Raw genomic sequence first — 15,805 nt, 5'->3', positions numbered from 1 at the left:
GCTACATTACCTTTTTAAAAAATATATTTATATTTTAGAGAGAGGGGAAGGGAGGGAGAAAGTGGGAAACATCAATGTGTGAGTGAAACATTGATGGGTTGCCTCTTGCACATCCCTAACTGGGGACCTCTCCCGGCACCCAGGCATGTGCCCTGACTGGGAATTAAGCCAGTGACCATTTCAGTTTGCAGAACAATGCCCAACCCACTGAACCACACCAGTCAGGACTACATTAGCATTTTTTAAAGAAAACACTTTCCTGTCCTTTAGGGTTATCATAAGTCCCCAATTATTTTTCCAAGGTGGTACAAATGCCTACATGAAAGTTTGTTTGATGTAGATTCCAATCCACTTTTCTTCTAGTTGGCTTTTTGGGGATCCTGTCTTCCAAGTCTTGAGTAGCACCTTATCTCCAGGATCAAAGGAATGTACCGAACCTATGGGGGAGAGATCTCTAATACAAGTGAAATCATTAATTACAGCTAAGGTCTGACTTTGATGTTGTGTGTGGTTCTTTACCTTCACTTCTTGATCTACATACATGTCTCCCACCCTAATTGTTGCCTGAAATGGTTGCCTGTACACCATTTCATAAGGACTCAATTGACAACACTTCAAGGAGCCACCCTTATCCTGATCAGAGCAAAAGGTAAAACTTGATCCCAGTGGAGATGAATTTCTTGACACAATTTGGCTACATTTTTCTTCAAGTTGTGATTCATCATCTTTACCTTCCCTGAAGCCTAATGTCTCCATGCTATGTGCAGTCTCCACTTGATTCCTAAAAATTTACTAACCTTCTGTGTAATTTCTGAAACAAAAGCAGGTCCATTATTGCTCTGGATGCTGCCAGATAGGCCAAAACAGGTAATTATTTCCTTCATTAGGGCTTTCATTACCTCCGAGGATTTCTCAGTTCTAGTAGGCTAGGCCTGTACCCATCCAGAAAAGGTATTAACAAAGACTAACAAATATTTCCATCCTAAGATGCTCAGTGTCTGGGTAAAGTTTATTTGCCAGTCTTCAAACAGGCACTGCCCTGGGTATTGTTTCCTTTCTTTCTTCTGACAGGGATCTGTCTTAGGATTGTTCTGGTACACATGGCTTCAGAAATTCCAGGACCTGTGAGCCATGGTTTAGTATAGGTGGTTCAAAATTCCAGCTCTTAGCTTTTTCTAAGTCTGCAGTTGAATATTCAGGGTCAAATTGTGACAAGTCTAGAACATGTACCAAAGGCATTATAAATGTTTCTTAAGCAGTCTCTTTCACTGCTCAATTGGCCAGATTGTTTCCTTTAGCCACTTCAGTGTCCTCTTTATGATGCCCAGGGTAGTGCATAACTATCACCTATAAAGGTACCTACCTGAATAACCTCTAATAATTTCAAATTTCTGTTGCAAGCTTAATTTCCTTTTTATTGGTGGTTAGTAGTCCTCTTTCCTTTCAGATACACATTCTCTCTTAAATCAAGTGTATATTTCAGCACAGTCATGTATTAGTATGGCTGAGTCAGGCTCTGGAATAAGAGAGGCAGGATCAACTTAACAGTTTTGGGTTTTTTTTTTAAAGATTATTTTAGAGAAACAGAAAGGGTGAGAAACATTCACATTTGAGAGATACAGCAAGTGGTTGTCTCTTGCATGCCCCCAATGGGACACACCTGGCCTGCAACCCAGGCACATGTCCTGACTAGGAATTGAACCAGTAACCTTTTGGTTCACAGGCCAGCACTCAATTCACTGAGCCACACCAGGCAGGGCCTTAGTTTTAAATTGCTTGGTACTTTCCCATTCTTCTAGCAGTGAGCCAAAAATTTCATTTTTGCTCAAGTAGGCTCAACACTTGGTGGGTTGCATAAATGGTGGTAGGCTGTCCCAAGGAAAACTCTTCATCTTCTTGTAAAAGCTCACAGAATGGAAGCTTACCACCCCATTTGTCTACCAGACAAAGCTCTGTAAGTATCACACAAACTGCAAGGCACATTAATTCCTGACAACTGTTCTAAGTTGTAAGCTGGGACTACAATTCAACCAGAGCTCTGTAATATCACACAAACCCTAATTCCTAATGACCAGTTCTACATTGTAATCCAGGACTGCAGTTCTGAACCAGAAAGTGCAGCAATTCAATCAAAAGTGAAGGCAACAGGGAGTGCTGAGAATTGGAGTCCCCAAGTGAAATCACTTGGCAGCTGCTAGGGAGTACCCAAATCTGTACCCTGGGGCACATCAGTCCAGATAGCTAATGGGACTCCCTGACAAATACCTAGACTTACCGAAGAGTTGAGAAGGTGTCCCATCAAAGTTGCCAGAAAATGAAACTGAAAAAATAGGTGTTCGCATTGCCTGTCACCACTAAACCCATTAAGTAGACACAAGGACTGAATCTTTATGGGCACTTTATTCAGATGCTGACAATCTGAGAAGACAGCGGCTTATGTACCCTCAAAACCCATCTTAACATTTCATCTCAAGTCAACCTTTTTATAAGAAAGGATAGGTAAGGGGTTTGGAAAAAAAGGTTAATTGGATAAGAGTTGCAATCCAGGGATTGTAGGAGACTGTTCTGCGTGGTGTGGGCCCAGCTCCCACTCGGAGATGCATAGCACCCACGCCCATTGATAGGTTCTCCCTTGAGGAATCAGGCCCGCAATGTACCTAGGCCGCTTTGAGTCTTGCTTAAGCTAAAAAAACTCCCTCACCCTGAATTGCAGCAAATATTTACTGCAAAGTAACTTCCTAAAATCCACGCTAAATCTTCTAAGGAAGAGTGTAGCCAATTCAACTACTTTTCCCTTTTCATTTGCAAATATCCCTCTTCTGTGATGTGATTAGCGGCATTGGCTCCTTTGTTTTCTGTAAAAGGTAACCACCTAAAGTGAACCTGTGCATAGTTAATGAGGACCACCAGTTAATGTGCTGAGAATAGAAATAAAGGCCTGGCATGGCAGAGGCCTCGGCTTTTTGCTCCCCTCGAGAGCGAAGCCGTTCGCCATTTTCCTCCACAGGACTTGGTAGTCTGTGTGAATGTTTCTCCCCTATCCACAATGTCCTGGACCCTACAAAAGTGTAAAAGTGGGAGATCAGTTAGGAGGCCTTTGCTATGGCCTGTGTATAGGAAGATAGTAACTTAGACCGGAATGAATGTAATAAAGGTAGTGAACAGACATCAGATTTTGGGTATATTTTGGAAATAATGTTCACGGGATTTGCTAATGAAGTGAATGTGAGGTATAAAAGAATCAAGGATGATTCCCATATTTTCAGCCTTACCTGGAAGAATGGAGCTGCTATTTCATGAAATAGGTAAGATCTGATCAGAACTGGGTTGGGGGTGGGGGAAGGTTAAGTTTGGTTTTGTATATAGTAAGTGTGCAATGCTTGTTAGACATTTAAACAGTACTGTAGAGTAGGCAGTTAGCTGTGAGTCCAGTGTTCAGGATAAAGGTGTAGACTGAGGATTCAAATATGGATTTCATTTAGCTAAAGATCTGGATGGGATTGCCTAGGGAAAGAGAACAGAGAGAGGAGAATCAGTACAAGTTGTGAGATTTGAATCGGGGGGCACTTCATTTAGAGACTGGAAAATAGGAGGAATCAGCAAGGAGACTATAGAACAGCCATTTAAGAAGAGAAGCAAGAGAGATATACAGTGGAATCAAGGCAGGCAAGATAAGGCACTTCAAAAGGAACAGAGTATGTCGTTAGCTGTTTCAAATGCTGCTGACAGGTGAAGTGAGATGAAGACCGAATAAGAAAAATTGGATTTGAGAACATGGAGGCTACTGCTGATCTTGTGCAGGTTCAGTGAAAATGAAGTTTTTTGGTAGAGGACAGCAGATCATAGCAATAAGGTAACATCTGGAGGGAGATAGAAGTCAAAATTTGTTTTTTTTTAAGGATGGTAATTATTAAAATACCTTTACAAGTTGACGGAGGTGATCTAGTTGATTGAAAAAAATTTTTTTTATAAGAACAGACGATTTCAAGAGTAAAATGGAACTCAGGACAAAAGTGGCAAGTTTGGTCTCAGGAAATTTGAGTTGCTGAAGTGTAGCAGTGTATTCAGATACAGGAAAGTTGGTAGGTGCAAGGCGTGGGAGGAGGCAGGCACTCTTATTTCTGATTTTTTCTATTTTCTAGAGAGATAAACAAGATAATGACTTCTGAGTGAAGAGAGGGCATGTATAGTCAGGAAGAAAGATGCTAAACAGCTGCCAAAGAGCACAGGATAGGTAAATGGATAAGGGAAATTAGTCTGGCGGGAGGGGGGGGGTGTGAAAACACAAGAAGCTCACTTCAGAGTTAGCATGACCATGTTTTTCTCCAGCCAACTTTAATTGCTGTGAAGCAAGCACACAGTGAAATGAGCAGGGTTGCAGTTAGACAGGGAAACTGGAGGAAGAGAAGGAAAGAATTGAGGCATTTGCAAAGGAGGATTTAAACCAATGGATGATGGAATCTAAGGTAGGCAATGACTTTTAAAAAATGGGCGTAACATTTAAATGTCCTTTAGTAAACAGTCAATTCTCATTATTTGAGGTAATATTTTGTAAAGTCACAATAAATATTGAGCTACTCTTAGGGGAAACAGGGTGAGGTACCTGACTCTGGTCACATTTTTGTCAACCAATCAATACATAATCTTGTTTTATGTATTTCTGTTTAGACACCTATTTAATATATACTGTTGATTTATTATCATTGAACTCAAGGCCAAGAAGGGAGTTTCTCTAGGACACGTTTTCTCCAAAAGACACAGCACACACAGCCTTCCTGTGCTTAGAAATACCAGACAGCTTTAGCACTATGCTGCAGGCAGCATTTAAAATGGCAAAACCACCAATAAAAAGCATAAAAAATGTGAAAACATGGCACTATATATACTGTGAAAAGCACAGTTGTTTTCAGTAGAAGAGGTGAAACAATAAGGTTGAGTGTATCCTTGTTTAATCTCATCTGAATGTGTGTCAGGCAAGTTAATTTTTTGCCACTCTACATCACATGTCCATCAATGCTGCCCTACTGATTTTACAAATACATTTTAGTGAGTAGTCAAACTTGGAAACAGAATGTCAAAATGAGGAATGACTGTACATTGCCTGCAATAATTTCCTCCACAGGTCAGCCCAGTTTTGCTGCTTTTGATCAAATGGTATATATCAATTTCGGTATATATCAATCACAAATGTGTGATTATCAAACATACACATTCTGCTGCCAGTATCCAAAGTTTCTGCATAAGATTTGTGTACTACTTTTTGTGCCCTTGTAATCTGATGTTTCCTATCTTCAATGTATTTGTTTGAAAAGTGTTGGAAATTACACATAAAACTCCATTTTTCCCCCCTATTTCAGTCATTAGCAGTTATTTCTTTAGTTGCTGACAGCTTAAGTGGGCATTAAGTAGGATTTACTAGTCCTCATCTAAACAGCAATCGTCTTAACATTTGGCTGGTGGATGTGACAGAGTAATATAGTTACTTTTTTTTTTCAATCTTGATTTCAGAGCCCTTGCCTCACATCATTCCATGTGTTCATTAGGTCCTACAACAATGTGACTTGTTGGCTACCAAATAAATCAGTTTTTGATAAGATTTTTGGAAGGGTCTTGTTTCTTCTGGTTTGTTTACTTTTTTGCCTTTTTATTCTACGGAAATAATTGTATATTTACCTCATGTGCATTACATCCTTTTTATTATTGTTGCAGGAGTTTAAGAGTAGGAAAAAAAATTACCTGAACACCACCACCCTCAAATAAAACTTAATATTTTGGTATAACTGACTTTCCTCCTCCTTATGAGCCAATGTTGCCATTATGCCTGTAGTCTGTAAAATTAAATTTGTAGCAGTTTCCTTTAACCCAACCTATGCTTTCATTCACATCTCGAACCTCCAAAAGAAGGAGAAAGTGGATTGGGACCGGCTGGGGGTGGAAAGTCTTAAACAAGGATGAGGCTTTTCAACACTTTTCCCAAGTCTCCCATTCCCCTAAAGCTCAGGCTCATCGACGTTTTAATTCAATGCCCGAGCAGCGCTTCCGGCTCAGGCTTGGCAAGTCCACCCCACAGCCGCGCAGGCACTCATCCTAAATCCTTCATATTCGTCACTCCTCATCGCGAAAGCTCGCTTCTGGGAATGAGACTTACTTCTAACCCGCCGCGCGCCAGCTTCAAGCTGCCCTGGCAGTCCCAGGACTGCGGCGCGTTAAGCGCCCCGAGTGAGGCTGGGGCCCAGGACCAGTTTCGATCCACGAAAAGGGCCCGAGAGGGTAGTCGCGCGCTCCCCACCTCGCTGACAGCAGCTTCGGTCGCAGCTCGCGGAGGAAGCTCCAAGATAACCGTTCGCCCGTCGCCTACCGAACGGTTTGCGACCACCCTGCCGCAGCCCGGAGGGGCGGGCGCCTGCAGCCCGAGCGCTCTCCTAGGACAACCCCCCCCTTCTTGTGCCCCCACCTCGGCGCACGCGCAGTAGCCCCAGCCTCCCTTATTTAGTCCGAGATGGCTTCTCTGGCGCCCCACCGTCCTCCTCCCGAAGGCGGCTCCTTCCCGGCGCACCCCGGGGCTCCTGGGACCAGCCTCGAGCTGGTCCCCAGGCAGGAGTCTCCTTAAACTGGAACGGCAGTGGCCAGCGTGAGCGTCAGGAAAGCAGCGGCAACCGGAAAGAACTGACGGGTGTCGAGGCGTTGAGCCAGGCCTCTGAGGAAGAGGAAGAGGAAAAGAGGAGCGAGCCGAGGTTTGCCGAAGACGGCGTGCCGGAGTTGCGCGCGGAAAGGGAGGAGGGCCCAGGGTGGCAGAGGAGGGGCGCGGCGGAAACTGCCGAGGTTTGCCGAAGGCCGCAGCCTCGGAGTTGCCCGGATGTAGTTGGTGGAGCGGCAGCGGCGGCACCGGCGGCGGCGGCGGCTGGCGGAGGAGAAGGGCCAAGTGGCGGCTGGGGCAGAGGAGGGCAGGAGGCGGCGAAGGAGGAGAAGGCGGAGAAGGCAGTTGCTCTCCGCCGGCCTGAGCAGGACGCGTCTTATTGCCCTCCTCCCCCCCAGTTGGCCGCTTCCGCCGTGTAGGTGGCGCCTCTCCCCGGGCTGAGAGTGAGCGTGGTGTGGACGGAGGGAGATGGCCCGGGAGCGCCGGCGCCAGTAACGGGGAGGTGCTGAGAGTCGCCGAGGGCGCGCCGGACCGTGGTGCCGGTGCTGCCGCCCGCCCGCTCGCCCGCCCCTCGCGGCTGCTCTCCCCCCTCCCCCGACACACACTCACAGGTCGTGCATTGATGGTAATGTATGCGAGGAAACAGCAGAGACTCAGTGATGGGTAAATTGGCTTTTCGTTTCGGGCTGGGCCGCGGCGCGGGCGGGGGTGGCGGCGGCGGAGGGGGGGGGGCTGTTCCTCCTTATCGGCTGCTGGCGGAGCCGCCATTTTTGTTGTTAACCCTGGTCCGGATCGGGCTGGGAGGAGGAGCGGTGGCGCGAGCAAGCGAGGCCAGAGTGAGTGTGGAAGGAGCGCAGGGCCATTTCGCGGTGTTTCGCCCTCGTCAAACCGCCTTTAAAAGCGGCGAGTGTGCGTGTGCGGGCTCTCTGCCGTCTCGTTTGGTGGGTCTCCCGTGGGGAGGGGCGCTGGGGGGGGCGTTTTCTTCCTTTCCCTCGAGATGTTTCAAGTCGCCGTCTCTCTTCCTGTTTTTCAGCTGTCACGACCGGAGGGGGGACTCGCAGCCTTACCAGGTACCAGGCGATGCCGGGGTGGAGGGGTAGATGCGGGGACGGAGGGGGAAGGGAGGAAGGACCTAGTACTCGAGCGCAGGCTTCAGATGTCGCTACAGGCCTTTCGGTGCAACAAATCCTTAAGTAGCAGTGCCGGTCCCCTTAAAATGCTCTGTTTGAGTCCACTAGCATTCCCCAAAAAGGTTTAGTTACTTACTTTGACAGCAAAGTGGAGGAAGTTCAGGTTTTTTGTTTTTTTTTTTTTAAGGAAAAAGTCATTCTCAGCCAGAAAGGACTTGATTCGATTATTTGGGCGTGAAAGAATCGATGGAGTGATAGGTTTCTATGTTGTATTTTATTGGGAAGTAAAAGTTAACGTTAAGATCTTAAAATTAGATGTAAGGTATGGAAAGAAACAACTAATTGATAATGCAACTCTTAAGTGTGTTGCAAACCACTATCCCGTCTCAATTTAGTTGTTCTGGGGGCAAATAATTGCCTTACTAGTGAGAGATGGTGCTTTTCGCTCTGTAGGAATTAAGGTCTTTGGATACTTGGATAACTCATTCTGATGTTGATGGTTCTAGTTAGGTCCCTTTTTGTTTTTGCAGTTGCTGCATGTAAAGTTTTAAAAAATTATACAGGTGGCACCTGTTTTGGGGGGAATCTCTAAAGGTTTGTTAACTATTAGATGGCTCTAGAAGTATATATTTTTACATCTAATCATTGCAGTCATAAGAGAGTAGGTTTCTAAGCTGATAGTTCTGTAACTGGTTGGCATGAGTTAAAGCTCAACTTAAAAACCTTATGTCCTCTGATGTGTAAACCATTGTTCATTACATTTGGATATCAAAGATTAAACTCAGTTGAATCTGCCCTTCTAAAACATAATTACATTGTATCATGGTTGTTTTAAATATGTGTAAGGATAAAATTTAAGCACTATTGTGAAGACTCTGCATTAAATTTCATTAGGTTTTCTTATACCTTGATTTCCCACACCTGTCAGAGTAGGTAAGGTAGGTTTGAAATGCTATTTTTTTTTAGTTAGAATGGGAGAAACTGATGCTTTCTTTTTTTTGTAGGTTTTCAGAAACAGGCTTAAGCTCAATTTACTTGAGTCTTTGCATCAGCTGTAGAGCAGAAATAGATGACAATAGAACTCAGTTCCTGCTTTTCTTTAGATTAAGCTTTTTAATTCCCAGAAAAATTTATAGAGGAATAAATGTACCGAGGTGTTTGATTTCATGTTATGTACAAGGTACTTTATGAACTGGAGTTTTTTTTTTTTTTTTTTTTAAACATACGGTATAATTTGTATGAGGAGCCTTATGATAAATTAGGCATTTAGGTCTTGTCTGAATAACTTAAGTCACAAATTGAAATGGAAATTTTAATTTTACCGATATAAATTCATAAAATTTAATGATGTTAAAACAGCAAATTTTATGATAAAATGAATTTAGGAAGTTACGTTTAAAGTTTAAATTTTTTCTCTGTTTTTTTGGGGGGGTGATGTTTTACAGGCACTTAAGTATTCATCGAAGAGTCACCCCAGTAGTGGTGATCACAGACATGAAAAAATGCGAGACGCCGCAGATCCTTCACCACCAAATAAAATGTTGCGGAGATCTGATAGTCCTGAGAACAAATACAGTGACAGCACAGGTCACAGTAAGGCCAAAAATGTGCATATTCACAGAGTTAGAGAGAGGGATGGTGGTGAGTAGCTTTTTGTTGCAACTTTCATATATATATATATATATATATTTTTTTTTTTTAACAATTGCTCTGTGTAAAATAATAGGTGGCAATAATAACCATATGGCAGTGTTATGAAAATTTTTAATTTCTATCAATTTATTTGATTTTTGAAAAAGTTACTGTAGAAATAAGATTGCTGACTCAAGCATCTAAAAAGGGACTCCCAACAGGGTATCCCATAGGAGAATGCATGTTGAATATAGTCTGCCAAATGCTTTGGTGAGAGAATTTCAGGACGTTTTCCCAAGAAAGGAATTTTTACCTTCCAAGTAAAGATTTTATTTTATTTGGCTTAGTTAATTTTGAGGTGCTTATTGAATCTGTTTTTTAAGGGCCTCAAAGGTGTTTTCTAATGATAAATTACGAATTTAAAACATTTCGTGTTTGGAGACAGTTCACTGGTTAAAGAAATAATTGCGATTCTGAAAATTTTTTTTAGCTTTTTGTTGTAAACATTTAAAATATTGTTTTCCATATTTTCCTGGGTCTTCCTAATGTGTCTGCTATATTGTGTTTATTCAGATATTCAACTTTTTTATAATTAGCTTCATTTCTATTGTATAATGTTGGTACCCTTCAGTTACTACCTTGGCTCCAGCTCTCTGAGGTAGGATGTTGAGAAAAAAATAAACTCAGTAATTGTTTTCAGACTTAATTTTCCCCAATTCACCAAATATCAGATACTGTCTAAAGCATGCATTGAGGAACAAAGCAATTTCACTAAGATTAAGACATCTATATTTTTCCCCACTGTAAGATCTTGTATCACTTAATAGAAAATATGGTTGAGATAACTACAATATTGATTGTGCTTTTGTAAGCTTCTAAAGAAACTCAACAGAGTACCATGTGGCTTTCTGTCTCTGATCATCAAATATCTTCTTAATACTTTCTTCATGTTTAAAAAATATTCTGTATCTTCTGGTTCTCTCTCTTTTTTTGTTTTTTTTTTTTGTTTCTTCCTAAAATAGAAATCAGTGTGATCAAATACTGAGAAACAGTGGTCTTCTCTGTACATAATTAATTGGGTTGAGGAAATTAATAGGAGATTTCCTTGAGATGAATAGAAAGTATAATTCTGTTGACTGTAGCTATAGCTTTGTGCTACTTACGTAGATAAACCATATTTTTATTTGCAAGTAACAGAATGTAGGTTTGGTTATTAAAGTACTAAAAGTTCTTCGATGGTAAAATTACCTAAACTATTAGTATTTTCAGTTTTGTGGGTAAATTTTCCATAGTGTTTTGTATAGTTTGAGATGATACTGTTTTCAGTCACTCTTCTATAGCGGTTTTCATTTCAAATTTTAGTTCTTGGCATATGCTGTTTGTACCGTACTGTGCTTTATGTTTAAAATTTGCTAATTGTGACAAAATTTAATGTGATACTTCATCTCCTTACAGATAAATATCTTAGGTTCTCTTAGTGATTATGACCTGGTTAATGTATCATCTATTCTCAAATTCAGGAAGAAATCAGTTTGGGTGCTCTAGGGAACTTGATGTACATTTATGATGAATTGTGCCTGGTAAATTCTTTTACAGGTGAAATAATCCCAAGAACATTCTGTTGCTTATTTATTCAATAACCATGGGGCATCCACTGTGTGCCAGCAATGGGGTGGTATTCCTGGAAGTAAAGATAAGATGTGATACTGCACTTGAAATTATTAAAGGCTTTGACTTTCAAGAGTTAGTGGTGTAGATGACTTTTTCTTGACTCCTATTTTCTTTATTTTGACTTTTAATTTTACTTCTGTGTGAACTCCAGATACTTCTTGTTGGGTTTTAGTTTCCTTTTCATTTGCATTTGCTTGTTGATGTTTCCTTAGCTCCATTTGTAAGAAACTTCTTATTTTTCTGATCTAGTCATTGGGAGAGTTAGGCCTCACCTTTTAACTTGCTTTTTAGCCACTTGTCTGTTTTACTGTGGAGCCTGTTAATTAATACTGTAACTTTACTACTATTAGTACAATCCCTACTAGTCCTGGTTGCCAAATTCCTTTACACTTAGTAGGAATGATGACTACCATAAAATAGGAGGTCTCCATTCTGGAGTTCAGAGTGCATCTTTGATGTAAATTCTGTCTTTTAAAGATGTAAAGTGGTGATTCTTCCCTCATTTAATACTGATATATTTAGTCATTGTACTTTGACTTTAGATTTTTTTTCAGTGCCAACATGTTTGAATCTAAGTTTTAAAAGTGCATGTGCATAATTTTTATTGTAGGTATTTGTATTTTGTTAGGTTTTTATCTTTAAATATGAATACAAATATATATAAATACTCATATATAAAGTCAAAGACATTATCCAAAGTCAAATGCAGGTGAGTTGGATTATCTGCTCTCAGCATGTGTAAGTAACAATGTAAGAACAGGTTATTATTTTGTTTTTTGAACTAATTTCAAATTTTTTTTTAATTTTAGGAGCTTTAAAAAATCTGATGATGTTAGTAAATATTAATGTAAGAACCTATGTGCTGTGATTTGTAACTTGAATTTTACAAAGCAAGTTAAATGTAGAACTTGTAAGAGGTGTTGTTTTTCAGTAATTACTAGATTTCTTTCATGGCACCTTAAATTTCTTTGAACTGTGATAATTTAGAAGTAATGCATGAAAAGGATATTAAGGTATACAGTAAAAAGAAAGCAGAGATTGAGGATTGTGTCACTACTAGAAATCTTTAAAGACTTAGTGCAACATAGTAGGCAGGTAAAAGATTTAGAGATTTTATCCCTTAGGATTTGTTAAAGGGAATGTATTAGATTATCTGTTGTAAATTAAGGGGAAATAAGTTTTTACATATTTTGTGATCTATCTGCAAATCATACAATCTTTTGCTTAAAGATAACCAAAAGCAAGAATCTTAAGGCACAATTATTAGATTTGTTTTCTTATAGCTGAGACAGGTTTTTAAAGGTGCAGCTGACATCCAAACCTCAGAAGAGTGAACATACAATACAGGTGGAATTTGTACTTTTATTGAATTATAGAACTTTTTCCATTTGATTTAAATATGTGTTTGTTTTCAAGGACTGGCTCTTTTTATCTAGTAACTTTAAGCATGATGATGGACTGAAAAAAATACAGAAAAAGAAATGATGATAGTATAAATGAGTTTGGGAATGAAGGGTGTCATTACAGCAAGATTATAAAGCTGTTCCACAAAACATCAGCCTCTTGAGGCTTGTTTAATTTTTTTAATTTTTCTTCTCAGCATTAACTGTAATAAACTTAAAATACATATTTGAGTACTTTTTGGAAACATCTTTGTAGGAGAGATAGTTTAGCTCAATTGGTTAATTGAAAAATACTCTTGGGATGTTAGTGAATTTGTGTTGCTTTTAGTTAGCATTCAGATATCTTTTGAGTTGAAGGAAATTGCATTTGGTAGTTTGGTAAACATTACTAAAGATTTTAAAGTTTTTAACTACACAGTGAAGTTTTTATCTCATTTTGTCAGCCATATCTGGAGAAATTTGGAAATATATTTTCATCCAATTTCAAACAAAGATTACTGTGTCTTGTTCAGTGGGACTATTGGGGATAATTGCTGTTCTTAATAGCTTTTTAAATATAATTTAGTAATGTTTGAATCTCTTCACGTTGGGTAATAGGCTGTGGTACTTGTACAATGTGATCTTATGGTTGGTTATTCTAATAACTAGGTTTTGAATAAAATGAAGTATGCTCTGCATTTGTAATTTTAGAGCATGCTGTGAAAACGAAGTCTTGCCCTGACAGGTGTAGCTCAGTGGACTGAGCCCTGCTGTGTGAATTGCAAGGTTGCCAGTTTGATTCCCAGTCAGTGTGCACATGCCTGGGTTACAGGCCAGGTCCTCAGTTGAGGGTGTGAGAGAGGCAACCATCAACACATCGATGTTTCTCTCTCTTTCTTTCTCCCTCCCTTCCCTGCTGTCTCTAAAAATAAAAGTGTCATTTGATCCTCATTTTGATCTTGGAAGGTAGATAGAACACATAATATCCCTGCTTTACAGTTTTACAAATAAGGGAAATTTTCCTTAGGTAAAATCGAACAAATAGTGACAGTTAAGTCAGTTCCATCTGATAAATTGCATGTGCTGTCAGAGGTGAAACATTAGGCATGTTCAAAGCTTATTTGGTGGGTGTTTACTGTAGCACAATTAGTCTAAAGGTGATTTTGCTTGGATGCTATTTAATGCTTTCACCCGACTTCCTCCAGTGGTTACATTTTACCTAATTATGGTACATATGGAAGCCAGGGCATTGACATTGATTGACCCATTGTATGTGTGTAGTTGTAGGCTTAAGTTATGTGTCAAGATTTTACTTTTAGTTTTAATGTGAAAACTTGGCAAAATTTTTACTAGCAAGAAGCCATTAAGCTATCACATTTCGAAACACGTTTTGAAAGCAACTTGAAAATTTTATAGACTCTAAAATTTACTAAAATTTGGATTTTAAGACCATTGACAAATGTGAAGTATTTTTCTAAAGATCAGAGATAAATGTTACCTATTTTTATTGATTGATGCTTTATAGGAAGATAGTAAACTAGGCAGATATGTTTGCATCGGATTTCACAATCAGAATATTTTGGAATGGTTTACTTTGATTTTTAAGGCAGTCTTCATTGAACTGTTTTTTAGTTGTGCAAGATATGTTAATATTTAAAGTTCTTGGTGTAATATACTTAGGATTTTTTACCTATAACTCAGAAAATTTATTCTAGATTGTCTCAATAAAATACCTGTTTGTATTACTCTGTTGTGCATAATGGTTTTGGGGTATGCAGTGTATCATTTTGTTAGGATGATGGAAACAGCAAAGATAGCAATGAGCTGGGGCATCTTTATAGGGATTCTATAACTGGGACTGTATCCGTAACTGGATTCTGTTTTGGGAACTTTATACCAAGCACTGGAGGTACTATTTGTCAGCTCAGAAGCAATTATTGGGGGCTTGAAAATATAATCTATGAAGAGTTGGCTTTCTTTTTATGATTTATGTGATATTTCGTAATTTTTAAAGGTTTTACATTGTTTCTCATCTGATTCCATACAACCCTTTGAAATAGGTTGATCAGATTATTCCTGTTTCACTGATGAAAGTATAATCCAATTTAAAGTATCCAGCCTGTTGTTGAAAATTGGAAAGTGAGTTTCTTTGCTATACCTAATACCTTATCTCCACCTTCAAATTATACTCCCAAGTATAACTACTTGTCATTACTTAAAATACAACCACTGTAGACCTGGCTACCACCTTCTCTTTACCAGGACTCTGTAAGAGCCTCCTGAACAGTGTCCCTGCATCCTTTTTGTTTCACACAATTATTTTCCCATGCAGTACCTAGTTAAACTGACAGTCAGCTCACATCACTCATATTCAGAGCCCTCCAGTGATTGTTACTTACCAAGACCTATAAAAGACCCTGAGTAACCACATGTCTGGTATTTATGGGGGAAATGTGTTTAACAGGGGGAACAATATTCAAAATCGTCAGTGACATGTTAAAAAAATAACAAAATTGTATAACATTAAATGGTTAATGAGTACATGAACAGTATAATGCATATAACTGTACCTCGACAAAGACCTGTAATATAGGTTTGTAGAAGGATTGAAGCTTGTTATTTTAAGTGATGGAAGGAGGGTTATCTGAAATAACCCTCTGAAAGTTGTAACACCAATTGTGATGGGTATGACAACTTACAGAGTGAACTGAGAGGTAGCTGGCAGATGTTTGAGGTGTGTGTCTTTGTGAATCTCTGTGTAATGTTGTTCAGCTGGGTACAGGTAGTATTTCTCACAGGTGAAATCATTCATAAGTGGAGAATTCGTTGTGCTCAGATAGTTTTTTGGTGTATCAGTGGCACTCAAACAAATTTGTTTTGAGAACAAGCATGATAGCAGAACTGCCTGTATTTTTGTTTGTGTTTGCTTGTCTTGGGAATACAAGTTCTCTGAGAACAGAGTGTGCATTTGTTTTGTTAATGATTTTATCCTCATGTATCACTATTGCCTAGAATACTATGTGACAGCTTGTAATAGTTTAGTATGTGGGTAGACAAAAGAATATTGGGGTTGTCACGATTTAGGAGAAATTATTGCAGTTTCCTGGAACACTGGTTTTCATATTTGACCATTTCTATATGATCACCTGGAGATCTTGCTAAAATTCACATTCTAGTTCAGCAGTTCTGAGTTGGGGCCCAGGGCTCTTTTTTAAACAAGATCCCAAATGGTGCCTGTGTTACTGGCTGCATGTGAGTGACAAGGTTCCGGAGCAAGGTTGAGTGGAAGTATAATTACGTGTGGTTTTCTAGTAGCAATGTTGAAGTAATAGTGAAGTGAAGTGCGTTTTAGT

At 39.7% G+C, this 15,805-nt stretch overlaps 2 protein-coding genes across 4 annotated transcripts in view; one reads left to right on the top strand and one right to left on the bottom strand.

Moving 5' to 3' along the window:
- Nucleotides 1–205: 205 nt before the first annotated feature.
- On the bottom strand, nucleotides 206–7,405 carry LOC118502213 (translation initiation factor IF-2-like). The gene is made up of 2 exons (XM_036033817.1): nucleotides 6,149–7,405; nucleotides 206–1,516 (listed from the first exon to the last, which is right to left on the bottom strand). Exons 1-2 carry the CDS (start codon nucleotides 7,403–7,405, stop codon nucleotides 1,496–1,498), a joined length of 1,278 nt encoding a protein of 425 aa, XP_035889710.1. The 3' UTR covers nucleotides 206–1,495.
- The window catches only part of WAC (WW domain containing adaptor with coiled-coil), a 93,146-nt gene continuing 83,954 nt past the window's right edge, over nucleotides 6,614–15,805 (top strand). Inside the window, exons 1-3 of one of the 3 annotated variants that reach the window (XM_028507023.2) lie at nucleotides 6,614–6,734; nucleotides 7,671–7,707; nucleotides 9,195–9,408. In XM_028507023.2, the coding sequence (XP_028362824.1) occupies nucleotides 9,270–9,408 (139 nt within the window). In that variant the 5' untranslated portion in view covers nucleotides 6,614–6,734; nucleotides 7,671–7,707; nucleotides 9,195–9,269. Of the gene's footprint in view, nucleotides 6,735–7,455; nucleotides 7,474–7,670; nucleotides 7,708–9,194; nucleotides 9,409–15,805 lie in introns of those variants that run through there. The other 2 variants (XM_028507019.2, XM_028507020.2) reach the window with 2 other exon arrangements.

Source organism: Phyllostomus discolor, chromosome 1, assembly GCF_004126475.2.
Source record: "Phyllostomus discolor isolate MPI-MPIP mPhyDis1 chromosome 1, mPhyDis1.pri.v3, whole genome shotgun sequence".
Taxonomy (NCBI): Eukaryota; Metazoa; Chordata; class Mammalia; order Chiroptera; family Phyllostomidae; genus Phyllostomus; species Phyllostomus discolor.
The sequence above is the reverse complement of the archived record's forward strand: the minus strand, read 5'-3'. Positions and strand labels throughout refer to the sequence as shown.